Source organism: Curcuma longa, chromosome 14, assembly GCF_044706935.1.
Source record: "Curcuma longa cultivar G26 ecotype Majalengka, Jawa Barat chromosome 14, ITB_CL_G26_1.1, whole genome shotgun sequence".
NCBI lineage: Eukaryota > Viridiplantae > Streptophyta > Magnoliopsida > Zingiberales > Zingiberaceae > Curcuma > Curcuma longa.
Genome location: NC_133874.1, coordinates 4,439,610 through 4,453,341, shown reverse-complemented (window position 1 = coordinate 4,453,341; position 13,732 = coordinate 4,439,610). Strand labels below are relative to the sequence as shown.

General features: G+C 42.7%; 2 protein-coding genes and 1 pseudogene across 2 annotated transcripts; 1 reads left to right on the top strand and 2 right to left on the bottom strand.

Annotated features, from left to right (window-relative positions):
• Positions 1-365: 365 nt before the first annotated feature.
• Positions 366-5,141, bottom strand: LOC141845447 (AAA-ATPase At3g50940-like; annotated as a pseudogene).
• A 3,842-nt stretch (positions 5,142-8,983) lies between these two features.
• Positions 8,984-9,974, top strand: LOC141845079 (putative WRKY transcription factor 43). Its single transcript, XM_074733117.1, has 3 exons — positions 8,984-9,107; positions 9,179-9,326; positions 9,707-9,974. Exons 1-3 carry the CDS (start codon positions 8,984-8,986, stop codon positions 9,876-9,878), a joined length of 444 nt encoding a protein of 147 aa, XP_074589218.1. The 3' UTR covers positions 9,879-9,974.
• Positions 9,975-10,109: 135 nt separating this feature from the next.
• Positions 10,110-12,848, bottom strand: LOC141845077 (plant cysteine oxidase 2-like). The gene is made up of 5 exons (XM_074733116.1): positions 12,349-12,848; positions 11,438-11,556; positions 11,197-11,356; positions 10,881-11,087; positions 10,110-10,522 (listed from the first exon to the last, which is right to left on the bottom strand). Exons 1-5 carry the CDS (start codon positions 12,458-12,460, stop codon positions 10,401-10,403), a joined length of 720 nt encoding a protein of 239 aa, XP_074589217.1. The 5' UTR covers positions 12,461-12,848; the 3' UTR covers positions 10,110-10,400.
• Positions 12,849-13,732: the final 884 nt, after the last annotated feature.

The following is a 13,732-nucleotide window of genomic DNA, read 5'->3' as shown; positions in this document are numbered from 1 at the left end:
ATGGGAAACTTCCGTGAGACCGGACCGACTAATCCCAGAGATGTGACATTAATATAAAAATATTTAGACTTTCATACATGTATTATGCTAAAATTATGCGGGAAAGGAGTTCTTCTCGCGAACAGCCACGTAAGCCTGCGCGCGATGAGCTGTACTCCAAGTTTTCTGTCCACGTGAAGTCGACGTGGCTCAGTCGAAAGAAACTTCGAGGATAGCAATCTCATCGGTTAAGCCACGTCGACGTCTCCGTTGTCGGTTTGCTTATCTTCCTTTAGAACTTTCCAGAGTTTGCAGTGTCTTCTCGTCTGACGTGCCACCTCATTTTCCTCTTTCTCAAACCTAATTAATTTACAAAAACACCCTCATTATCCTTTTAATTTTCCACGCGACTTCGTGGCGGCGCCGGCGGAGTCCTCCTTTCGCCGCCGCATCTCCTCCACCACCTCGTCCATCGCGGCGTCGGTGCCCTCTCCCTCGGCGTCGCATCTCATGAACACCTCCGCGATGTCGGCGGGCGTCATCTCCACCTCCGCGAGTAGCGCCTCCGCCTCCGGCATCCGCGGGTGCTCTGCCCCTGCTTCCAGGTAGTTCCTCGCCAGGATACGGAACGCCGCCGGGCCGCAGTACGAGAGGTGGATCTTCCTGTCCATCCGCCCCGCCCGGAGAAGCGCCTCGTCGAGCCGCTCTGGGTGGTTCGTGGTGAAGATCATGAGCCGCTCCCCCACGCACGACGACCAGAGCCCGTCCACGAAGTTGAGCACGCCGGAGAGGCTCACTGTCGACGACCCGAATCCGTTGTTAGCCGGCGTGTGCTCCTCTTCTTCCTCTTTCGATCCGGGATCTTCGTCGTCGTGTTTGTTGTTCTTCTTCTTTCGATCGCTCAAATCGAGCAAGCAATCGCGTCCTCGATCACGACGACCGATTTGGGGGTGGTGGAGGCTAGGAGCCGGCGTAGGACGGTGTTGGAGTGCACCGCCGTGAGCTCGAGGTCGTACACATCGAACTCGAGGAGATTAGCGATGGCGGCTATGAGACTGGTCTTCCCTGTTCCCGGCGGGCCGTAGAGGAGGTAGCCGCGCTTCCAGGCGCGGCCGACGCGGGCGTAGTAGTCGCGGCGGGCAACAAAGCGGAGGAGGTCTTGGCGGATGTCGTCGCGGAGGGCGGGATCAACGGCGAGGGTGTCGAACGTGGAGGGATGACAGAAGGGGATCGGAGACCAGAGGCTGCGGTGATCGTCCCCGAAAATCTCAGCCCGGTTGGTGAAGAGGTGGCGCTCGCGGGAGGCGCTCGCTATCCGCTCCGCCTCCTCAAGAACATGGGGGATGTAGGCGGAGCGCACGACCTGGCTATGGCGGCGGTGGAAGGTGAGCTCGAGGGAGCGTTGCTCGGCCGCGCTGGAACTGCTACGGAAGGGGTAGGAGGATCTCTCTTGTCCGACGACGACGGAGCTCCACCGGAGCGGGATCCCTCGGAAGGAGTCGTGCGTGGTGTGGCAGCCAGGGAGGGAGGCGGCGGGGAGCGGGGACTCGCGGTGCTTGGTGAGGCGGACGACGGCGGCGTCGTCGAGGCAGCGCGCGCCGAGGTACACATTGGCCGCGCTGTAGAGCTCGTTGGCGGAGCAGGTGGCGACGTCGTACTCGTCGATGAGTATCTTGGCGTCGTTGATCAAGCGCACCACGAGGCCGCGGAGGAGGAAGCTGATGAAGCGGTGAAACTCCGGCGGGAGGAAGTCGCAGTACGCCGTCCTCAGGAAGAGGATCGTCGCCAAAACATGCTATTGAGCTCCAATCCCAACTCTCCCAACTCCCAATTCGCCGCTCGAGAATGATCTACTGGTTTTGAATAGAGGGACAAAATCCAAATATTTGGGACAAACTTGGTTTGATGGTGAAGAAGATAATAATGATTAAATAATTTTAGTATACAGATTGCGATCTTTCACAGGTGTCGACACTTTGCCATCAGCAAGCACAAAATGCCTGAAATATTATTGTGCTTATCATCTGTACGGTGGTTCTAAGGTTGCACGTTGGAGTTATTTAAGTCTTTTACCATTTTTCTCTGCAGAAGAGTTTGTGCATATAGTTTTTTGTTTTAAAAAAATATATACTGAAATATATGTCTCTTTCTTGTTGATGTCGAGAAACAGCAGAATAATTCTTGATTCCCAACTTTATCGGCAGGAAGGAATTGACCGGGGGAGTGCCTCTTTCTTGGGAACAAAGAGTATTTTTGAGAGAACGCTAGTATTTTAAGTGTTGGACCGCGTCGGTAGAGAGGATGAATAGGCGTCGGTGGAGAGGATGAATAGGAATTCTTGTTTTAGTACGTAACAGAAAAAATACAAGTAAAAGGTAGAATTTGCTATTCCAGTAGTTCTACGATATCACGATAGAGAAGGATATTACTCGATTTCGTCGATATTTGAACTCTTGTTCTCTTCTGCAAGTCTACTCCGTAGTAACCAATTCAGCTATGTCTCAGAAGTAAATATCCTCGGTTTCAATTCTAGGGTCTATCATCTTATCAAAATTATCACTAGGTCACTTCTTATAGGATACCTTCTAGAAATGAAAAAAAATTCTTACAACATCGCATTGTTATCCAAATAATATAAAAATATACAAATATAAATGGAAATAATAATTTTACAAATAAAATTTTTATTTTGAGAGCTTTGTTGCTTTAGAATGCTTCTTGAGTTATAGAAATGTAACAGTATGTGTCTTTAAAACTCTTAAGAATTGATTGTGAAAATCTTTTAAAAAAAAAATTTATAGCATCGGTGTTGATTTTCGTCTATCAATCGAGTGATCATTATCATCAGTTGATTGCTCTATTGAATTCGATCTTTATATTTGTAAAACGGTTTTTAACAATTATGTCTGATTATGAATAATCGATTATTACTATTCATTAGTTGATTGATGCTCAAACAGTCGAGTGTTGCAATCGATTAAGAAATCTTCTGTTTGTTATTACAGTGCCATCAGTCAATTGATCAAACTAATCAATCGATTGATGAGCAATCAATCGAGTCTCTTCTCAAGTTCTGAATTTTCTATTTGCTCGAACGATTAAACGATTTCTTAACTTTCCATCTGCTACAATAACAATTAATTGAGTGTTATTATTCACCAATCAATTATTACCATAACAAAAATACCAGAACAGTGGCATTGATCAACTTTTTATTTGTTATAGTAATAGTTGATTGTTACTGTTCATAATCACGGGTCAACGTTATTGTTCATGATTATTGTGGCATAGTCGATTAATACTGTGGTTAACATTTGATCAACTTTAATTGGTCAGGACTTTTCTCATTGTCAAGTGTCCGATCAATCTCGACTTAATTGAATTTTAAATCATCAAATATTTGATCAACTTTGATCTATTTGATATCTCAATCAATCAACTAATATATTGATTAAATATCAAAATTTAATTTGAATCAATTCAAAATTGATCAATCGAGCTTAATTAACTAATCGGTCTTGATTAGATATATTGCATCAATAATAATAATAATAATAATAATAATAATAATAATAATAATAATAATAATAATAATAATAATAATATGGAATGCAATTGCTTGAACTTTTAATCAGGGAGGTGAGTTTGCATGTAAGCAATTGTTTCAGAGCATCCGCAACGCCCTGTTAATCGGACGTTAATAGCGGACGTGGAAGAGTGAGGAAAGGACGTGGAGGAGTGAGGGAGGAGTGAGATATTTAACGCGTTCAGAGTTCTGAACGCGTTATAGGTGGGTCTGTGATTTTTTTTTTAATGTTAACGTGTTCGGCAGAGAAACGGAGAAAAATGGTGCAGAGTTGTGAGTGGTGGTCGACCACTGGTCGACCATCACTGGTCGACCACGTGGCAGTGACCCAGTTGACCACTGGTTAAAGACGTTATAACGTCACGAGCGTTGCGGATGCTCTCATGCTATTTAATCATAAGAGCCCAGAGAAGTTAGAGTAGCTTGAAATTTATAGATCCAATAGAAATTGAAAAAAATACATGGATTTAATTGAAAAAATATTTATAATTTTATGCGCGTATTATATTGGAGAAAAAAAAGGAAAATACTCTGTGAAAGGAGTCCTTCACGCGATCGTCCACGTAGGCCCGCGCGTTATGGTCCACGTAGGCCTGCGCGCGACGACCTGTGATCGGAATTTTGCGTCCACGTAAAGTCCACGTTGCTTAGTCAAAAGTAGCGAAGAGCAAAACAGAGCCCGTCCACGAAGTTGAGCACGCGCGGAGAGGCTCACTGTCGACGACCCGAATCCGTTGGTAGCGGGCGTGTGCTCCTCTTCTTCCTCTTTCGATCCGGGATCTTCGTCGTCGTGTTTGTTCTTCTTATTCTTTCGATCGCTCAAATCGAGCAAGCAATCGGCATCCTCGATCACGACGTCCGACTTGGGGGGTGGTGGAGGCTAGGAGCCGGCGTAGGACGGTGTTGGAGTGCACCGCCGTGAGCTCGAGGTCGTACACATCGAACTCGAGGAGGTTAGCGATAGCGGCTATGAGGCTGGTCTTCCCTGTTCCCGGCGGGCCATAGAGGAGGTAGCCGCGCTTCCAGGCGCGGCCGACGCGGGCGTAGTAGTCGCGGCGGGAAACAAAGCGGAGGAGGTCTTGGCGGATGTCGTCGCGGAGGGCCGGGTCAATGGCAAGGGTGTCGAACGTGGAGGGGTGAGAGAAGGGGACCGGAGACCAGAGGCTGCGGTGATCGTCGCCGAAAATTTCGGCACGGTTGGTGAAGAGGAGTCGCTCGCGGGAGGTGCTCGCTATGCGCTCCGCCTCCTCAAGAACATGGGGGATGTAGGCGGAGCGCACGACAAGGTTGTGGCGGCGGTGGAAGGTGAGCTCGAGGGAGCGGTGCTCGGCGGCGCTGGAACTGCTACGGAAGGGGTAGGAGGAACTATCTTGTCCGACGACGACGGAGCTCCACCGGAGTGGGATGCCTCGGAAGGAGTCGTGGGTGGTGTGGCATCCGGGGAGGGAGGCGGCGGGGAGGGGCGAGTCGCGGCGCTTGGTGAGGCGGACGATGGCGGCGGCGTCGAGGCAGCGTGCGCCGAGGTACGCATTGGCGGCGCTGTAGAGTTCGTTGGCGGAGTAGGTGGCGACGTCATACTCGTCGATGATGATCTTGGCGTCGTTGTTCAGGCGCGCCCTGATGCCGCGGAGGAGGAAGCTGATGAAGCGGTGAAGCTCCGACGGGAGGAAGTTGCAGTACGCCGTCCTCAGGAAGAGGAGCGTGGCCAAAACAGAGCCTATCGAACTCAAATCCCAATCCATGCTCTCGCAACTCCCCGATTCGCTACTCGATCGACGACGTAACGTAAATTTATAGGGAATCCGGTCGATCGAATTGATAATTACTAAAAATAACGAAGAAATTGGCAGGAACGGTGACGTATCCAGTGACCGACTCAGATTAATTTCGGAAGATTGCGGCGGCGTCCTTCTCGATGTTCTCGAGGCGTCTGAATGCAGCCCCAGCATATAACTAAGTTGATTACTACGCAGCAGATTTGTAGAAAAGAACAAAAATTTAAATTTTGACGAAGTCAGGTAATATCCTCCTGCGTTGTGATCAACTGCATTTTTTCGATTTACCTCCTCGCATTTACCTTCTCACAGATGGTCATGGGGCTGACCGTGTAGGGCTGCTAAGGTGGCGGATTCCACCTTTTGCAGAAGAATTGAGGCGTCTGAATGCAGTCCCCGAGGCCATGATGGTGCCGCACAGTAGGACATCCGGATCTATGATATATTTGTAAGAATTTTCCTTCAAATGAGATCGTAATCAAAGGATGCTGGGCATCTGGATTGACCGCTGCTTTTGCTTCTCGATTTACCTTAATGACCAGTCGGAAACTTTCGTGGGACCGGATCGATCACCCCGGCGACTAACTAGGATTATCATTTTTTTTGAGGCGTCTGAATGCAGAGCAGAAAAGAAAATGAGGCGTCTGAATGCATGGGAATAATTTAGCTAAATAAAAAGTGTTAATTATGTATCGTAATTGTGGATTGTTTACTGGGATATCAGGATTTTCGATTAGGAACGAATTTAATAAATTAAAAAAATAATAAAAAAATATATATAATAAAAATTATATATATATATATATATATATATATATATATATAGAAATGATATCCCGCGCGACTCCCGTCCCCGACTCCCGTGCGCGACACCCGACCCACGCCCGCTGCCGCCGCTCCCGTTTCGCCGTCCGGTCACCTCCGGCCGCCGGACCGGCCCCGATCGACGCGTCACTCGCCGGCGCGTCGACCGGCGTCGGTCCGGCGGCCGGAGGTGGCCGGACGGCGACGAATTCGGCCGGAAACGCCGCTCTTCCACCCACGCCCGCTGCCGCCGCGATTTCATCGCCGTCCGGCCACCTCCGGCCACCGGACCGGCCCCGATCGACGCGTCACTCGCCGGCGCGTCGACCGGCGTCGGTCCGGCGGCCGGAGGTGGCCGGACGGCGACGAATTTGGCCGGAATCGAGACCACAGTGGCTGGCGGCGATTCCGGCAAAATCGCGGCCGGAATCCGGCCAAATTCCGGCCGGAGACCGGCCGGGGAAGGACCGCCGGCGCCGGGCGGTCCTTCCCCGGCCGGTCTCCGGCCGGAATTTGGCCGGATTCCGGCCGCGATTTTGCCGGAATCGCCGCCAGCCACTGTGGTCTCGATTCCGGCCAAATTCGTCGCCGTCCGGCCACCTCCGGCCGCCGGACCGACGCCGGTCGACGCGCCGACGAGTGACGCGTCGATCGGGGCCGGTCCGGCGGCCGGAGGTGGCCGGACGGCGAAACGGGAGCGGCGGCAGCGGGCGTGGGTCGGGTGTCGCGCACGGGAGTCGGGGACGGGAGTCGCGCGGGATATCATTTCTATATATGTATATATATATATATATATATATACGGCTCTTTTTCTTCTATATATATATATATATATATATACACACGCTTGGTGTAAAAATGAACATGATCTGTTTCTTCGATTCGAAAAAATTAGATTAGAATGGAGGATTTTCAAATTCAGATCCAGTTCAAATTGGGAGTTTTAGATTGTATTAAATTTGGATTAAATTTAAGTTGGTTTCAGGTTGGGTTTAAGTTAGATTTGAATTGATGCACATTTAAAATTTAAGGTATTTTTTAAGAGTTAAATTAAATTTTATTTTAAAAATTAAGATGTTTTATGTAATATTTGTATGATAATAATAAACTATTAAAATAAAAAAGAAGAATTATTAGAAAATTAGTAAAAAAAATTCTCCCAAGTTATTCGGAGGTTTTTCGGATTGGTCAAGTTATTCGAGTTCGAGTTCAGATTTAAGATTTGGATTGAGATTTTTAATAATATTTTATTTTAATTTGAATTGAACACATTCGATCCATCCGAATTGTGTGTGTATATATATACTTTTTCTAGATTTCATACTTAATTTGAAATTTTTAAATAATAATTTTATTATCGTATCAAATACATCTCTTCAATATATGATATTAAATAATTATTTATCATATCATCTTTCAATTGATTACGAAATGAAATTTTGATTATACTCAGATGATATTTTTTCTTACTCCAAGATCGTTAAGATACTCATTCGAATCAACATAAGTAGATGACGGAGGAAGTGGTGGAGGAGATGAAGGAGGATGAGATGATCGAGTGGGAGATGGTATGTTTGAAGTAAGTTCATCTATCATCTTGTTAAAATCCATTAACATTTCTATTTCACCTAATTTATCATTAATATAATATTTTACAAACATAATCAATTAATTTAATGATTATTTTTTCTTACAATTCATAAATAAATAATAAATAAAATTTTTTAATAGTCTCAAATTTTATATTTACTTCACAATTACACATAATAATTTTTAAAAATTATATTTCATAATTATAATTCATCAATACTTTCAAAATCAAACTATTTAACTTATTTAACTTTAAAAACTTAAAAATATTTAAAAATTATATGCTATTTTTTTAAAAAAATTTCAAACATCAATGTATGTCGATTTTTACAATCCAAAAGTCAAAATTTCAATATAAAAGTTAAAAATAAATTTAAATTTAAAAATTTCGACCTTAGTCTTTATCAATTTGATATATCAATCCTTCAATCTCAAAGTTATTTTCTTCAACACATATTCAAGAACATAATACAACTAAATTAATCAATCAAATCTTAAAATTTTCGATTCAAAATGTCTAAAAATATAATCAACAATCTATTTTTTTAACCGATTCAAAATATATATAATTCCAATTCTATTGAAAACGAATATTTTAATAAATTATATTTTAAATTTATTCGATATATTGAATTAATAAAAAAACTGATTATCTATTATATAAAAAATGTATTTTCTGGATGGTATTTGACTTTCAAGTTTCAATGTCAGTCAGCGATTGCCTTTAAAAGGCAACTCTCACGCACTGCTTACGTTGCCTCGTGCCCTTTGATCATTGGCTGTTGGCCACAAGGAAACATACCTACTGTTATAATTATTTTAAGAGTGATTTTGATCCATTTAAAATAATTTTAATAAAATTTAAATAATTTTAAATTAATAAATAATATTTTAATATAATAATATTGAATATTCACGTTGTAATAGCTATTCGAATGTCACGAGCTGTGCTCAAAGTTTTACGACAAGCTCATCCAAATAGATCGAATAATGCTCGAAGCGCCGGATCATTTCGATGTCGTCTTCACCCCGGCCTGGTGGCTTGGCTGAAGAGTAGTTCACTTCACATCCCCGTGGAAATTGGAATGAACGATATGGACGCACAACAAGTCAACCATAAGTCTTTGCCTCAACTGAAGGTTTCCAAGAAAAGGATAACAAGGCTTGAAGATTCTCCCTGTGGAGTGGAGGAGATCAAACAACTCTTTACCACTCCTCTTCTTCAATGCAGCGGTCGAGTCCTTCGGAAATGAATCAGAACGACATGCTGTTCGAGGTCGACAATTTCCTGGCCTTCCCCGATCAAGTCGAAGAAGAACTACAACCCCCTACTCGGGAGCTTGACTGCGGTGGCACCAAGAATAAGAAAGCAAGTGTTCAGTTAGTCAAAGCTTTGCTACTCTTATCTTGATTCAATGTGTGTGTGTTTGTTGAACAGGATCAGGAATGCCGAATGCAGGAAGTTCATCATCTTCCGCGAAGAACAGTGGCCCGAAAGTCGGGTTCGTTACAAAGTCTGAGATTGAGATGCTAGATGATGGATACAAGTGGAGGAAGTACGGGAAGAAGGTTAAAAGTAGTCCAAATCCAAGGTAAATGAACTCTTTAGATAACATTCGATCATTTTCCGAATCAAATATCATTCGGTTATTTAGCAGCTCATGCAAGAACAGAGCTATAGAGCAACATATAAGACCTTGTAGATGATCAACTACATCTCATGTTTAAGGGTATGCCTCCATAACTATAATGAATCACCCTCACAAGTTCATTAGTTGCCCTCCTACAATGAAAAATTCTGAAGGAACTGTTTTCAATTCCTCTAACAAATCAAAGATCAGTAATATCTGTACTGTAACTGAAGGAAAAGGAACAAATTATCAAAATGATTACTTGTTTTAACGAGTTTATTCCAAATTGATCAGATTTTGCATCCTCTACCTGATCTAAGACATACCTTAATGAGAGACAGGAACTACTATCGGTGCTCGAGTTCCGGATGCAATGTGAAGAAGAGAGTCGAGCGACACCGCGAAGATTCAAGCTTTGTGATAACCACATATGAAGGTGTCCATAACCATCATGCCCAGCAACCAGCAGCTGCGCAGCATGAAGCTCTCCATCTGCCAAACTCTGATGGCTAATTCATTGGGGAAGAGACTTAATGAAGATCATATCAGGGCTGCCATCAACAATTCAACTTCAGTGTGTTTTTGTTGATATGGCCTGAATTCTGCACATAACAATCTGCATTTCTATCACCTTACTCGGTTGTTTTTCAACCGAGAAACCATGAAATATGTCAATGGATGGATACAAGTGATTAGAGAAATAGAGTTCCTCCTGTTAAAATCAATGGCTATGTCAAAATGGCAATAGCAAACTAATCTTCATTACCAAGGCTGTCGGTAACTTGTAACAATGAAAAATACAGAGAATGGAGAAATTCTATATAAAGACAAATTGGCTATAAACAAACTTGAAGGCACATTGAGGATGTGCTTTTTTATGTTGAAGAAACCAAAGACTTTTTGAATAGAGAAGGCACCCTTACTCATGTCCCCTTTACTGCCTAAAATTCCTTTGCTTTCTGTGTATTTACATGCAACCCAGCAAGTCTTGTTTGCTTTTCTGCAAAATTTGCAGCATCATAGCAAGTTAAGAGGTCAGTAGTCTACAATTTCTGGTCCTGTGTATTGGCCACCACGTACGACGAGTTCTTCGGGATCACTAGGCATAGCTTCCAACCATGCGGAGTCACCATCACCTGCCCCTGGAATTGCTGCACCTAAAAAGACAGCAAGTGAGACCACATCTGCTAAATCTGGAAGACTGGAATGACAATCAGAAACTAATGTTTATTCATTTATGCAAGAAGCTTATAAGCCATGAGCTCAGATGCTCAACATGAGATGGGTCTTCTGAAAGTTTAGAGCGACGAAAAACCAAAACAATTTCTGATTCAGATAATCAAAGCTTTCAAAGATTATCCGGGTTAAGAGGTAAATATTAACTGAATTTGGATAATAAACAGATAGATGATCTCCTCATCCTTTTCTTTTTTCTGTACTGTTTATAATTTAGTAGTGAAACTATAAGACAGCAAATTGACTAAAGGTTATTGCCAACAAGAGAACAGCAACTACCAGGAAAACTCAAGTATGGGTGCTCTTTGTAATAAGTGCAAGCTCTTCCTTCATTGTCGTTGTATGGTGGTCCAAGGACATCAAGAACTGCACAAGGGGTCACTGCCGTGAAACGATGTATGTTACCCCCAGTAGTAGGGTATAAAATGGATGTCTCGCAAGGTGCCTTGAAGACGGCATCAGTGTTCACCTTTGCCAAGCATGCACCTGCAGATTTCCCAAGCAACAACTAGTTAACAATCATCAAAACAAGTCGTGGAGGCTTATGCTTGCTAGGCACTTAGTGCTAACTGAACATTTCAGACAGAGCACACACCGGTCGGGGACATGATTTTTTCATTGGGACTCTGAGGATCAGTAACCCAATCGTAGGACTTAATATGCATGGAGCCAACAAGAATTTTACTAAAAACAGTCATGCCAGGGTGATTATGTAGTGGGATGACTGCTGTTCGTGGGAGGCAAAAAATACCAATCTGCAGCATGGCAGGAAGCAATTAGGAAGAACTAATACACACCAGGTGGTGTTTATAATCAATGTGAAGATATTAAGATACCGAAAAATTGGGGAGTGCGGAAAGGTGCAAATATGTTACAGGAGGAGGTCTATTTGTTGAGGCATGCTTGAAAAGGGGTAGGTTGCGACTAAGACCGACATCTTGTGGCTTTAAAGTATCTGCAGACGAAGACAAATAATCAGAACTCCATCAATTCCTAAACAATCCTGAAGGTGATCCAAGAAACAAACTGAAGTATCCCAATGAATGTATCCAGTTCCATAATGAATGCATGTTTTTTCAAAATATATAGTCAAAGAAACATTGGCTACATCAACATAAATCCAATGTCTTATGTCGTTCCTTAAACAACAGAGCATCCCAATGATATCATAGACAATCAACAACCAGAGAATATGAGAAAAGTGTGACCACATCCATATAGTTCATGTTCTTGAAGTTGGTTATGTAGCAACATAAAAAGGTTGAAAAACCATGAGCGACTCATTTGGGTCATTAAGGGAGCTTCAGTTGGCTCTTACTCACTAGTTGATGTGTTAGGTTTGAACTTGTCCATGCACCACCACAGTTGCTGATAAAAGTTTCTCCCATCTTCCAAAACACCCCCGTATCCATACAAGAAAAAACAGTAATAACAAAATGCCTTAAACTCCTGTTATTCATCTGCCATTGTTAATTTAAGTGTTAGCTAAGATTGGCCATCATAATCAGCAAGTACCTTGGCTTTTACGATCTGTTTAAATATACTATTCAGGACTTGGAAATAAAGCATTAAATGATATCTTCTCTAACTATTTGTGTATGCATCTTGACGCAGTGACAGTAAAAGTAAACTAGTTAATCACATTGACAGACGATCATCAAAGAACTCAATAAACAGCAAAGTAAACCAGGAAAAGTGAAAACTTTTATGATCTAGCAATCTCTCATGGTGGATATAAGAACAGTACCGAGGACGGATCGAAGGCGCTCCACATCAGCCGGCGACGGGACGGCCCCTGATCCGACATCAGCAAACACCTCCTTGCAGGTATCAAACAGCCTCTGCACAGCACTCGGCATCGGAGCCAGCGTCGGATTCTTCTGCCGCTGGCACAGCCTCCTCCGAAACCCCAAACGCGATCAAAAGCCGAACTTTACGGAGTCACGGAATGCCACAGCGCGAAAACTGGAACAAACGCGAACAGCCCGCGATTGCGGGAGGGAAAACAACGAGGAAAGGTAGTTGCCGCGGTCGGCGATTCGGCGACGAAGGTGCATGCACAAAAACACACATAAAGTTGCCAAAGGTATTCACTTTTGATTCCTCAAAAGATAAGAGGGTGAAAAGGGATCTCTTTCTCCTCCTCCGGCGGGATTGGGATGCGAAAGGGGAAGGATTGTGGTGGCGGATGGAGGTGGAGATTGAGGATACGGATACCATACCATTTTTAATGGGTTGCGTAAGGAAAACCAGGTGCCATGGCGAGGCTTTCAATTCTGTGGGCTGCTTCAAACTGCTTATTTTACGTTGAGTATTGCAGGTATTCTTTTATGTATCTCTCTCTCTCTCTCTGCGTGCGTGATGACGTCATGTTGACAGAAATGGCAACTGGGTCGCCGCGCTGGCCGTCCGTCAGCATGCCGGGGCTGATTTAGGTTTAGACTTGGAATCCGTCCGGTCCGGGTCCGGTCCGTCAAGGACAATGCCGGACATGACCCGTAACTTAGAGATCGACCGCCAAATTCCGGCTCGATTGAATAGGGCCAAGGCCGGTTCGTGCCATCTATTTTAAATTTTTACGATATTTTATTGAACCACGTAAAAAAACTATTCATTATTAATAGCTTAAATATGAATATTTCCACTTGGTATAAAATATGTTAAATGGAATAATTAACAAAAACTTTTAGATATTAATTTGTTATTCTAAAATTATTTATATTAAAAATGTATATTTTTAGATAAAAATTAAAAAGGTATTCTTTATTAAAAGATATTTATTTCTCATCTTAAAAAGTATCCTCTATAATATTGTTGTAGTAGTAATAAATTAAATCTATGATTAAAATTACTATAATTAAAATATTATTATATTGAAATATTTTTTATTAATTAATTAAATTATTTAAAAAGTATTTTCTCTATGTGTTACATATATAATAATTTTATTATATGTTAAAATAAAGATATTTTTATGATAAGAAATACGATGAAATATTATTTTTTTAACTTAAAAAAAAATATTCTTTTGATGAAAATGATAATAAAGGCTATTTTTTGATTTTTGTCTATATTTTTTATATTTTTAAAATTTCTAGTTAATAAAACGTAATAATAATGATTTTAACGAG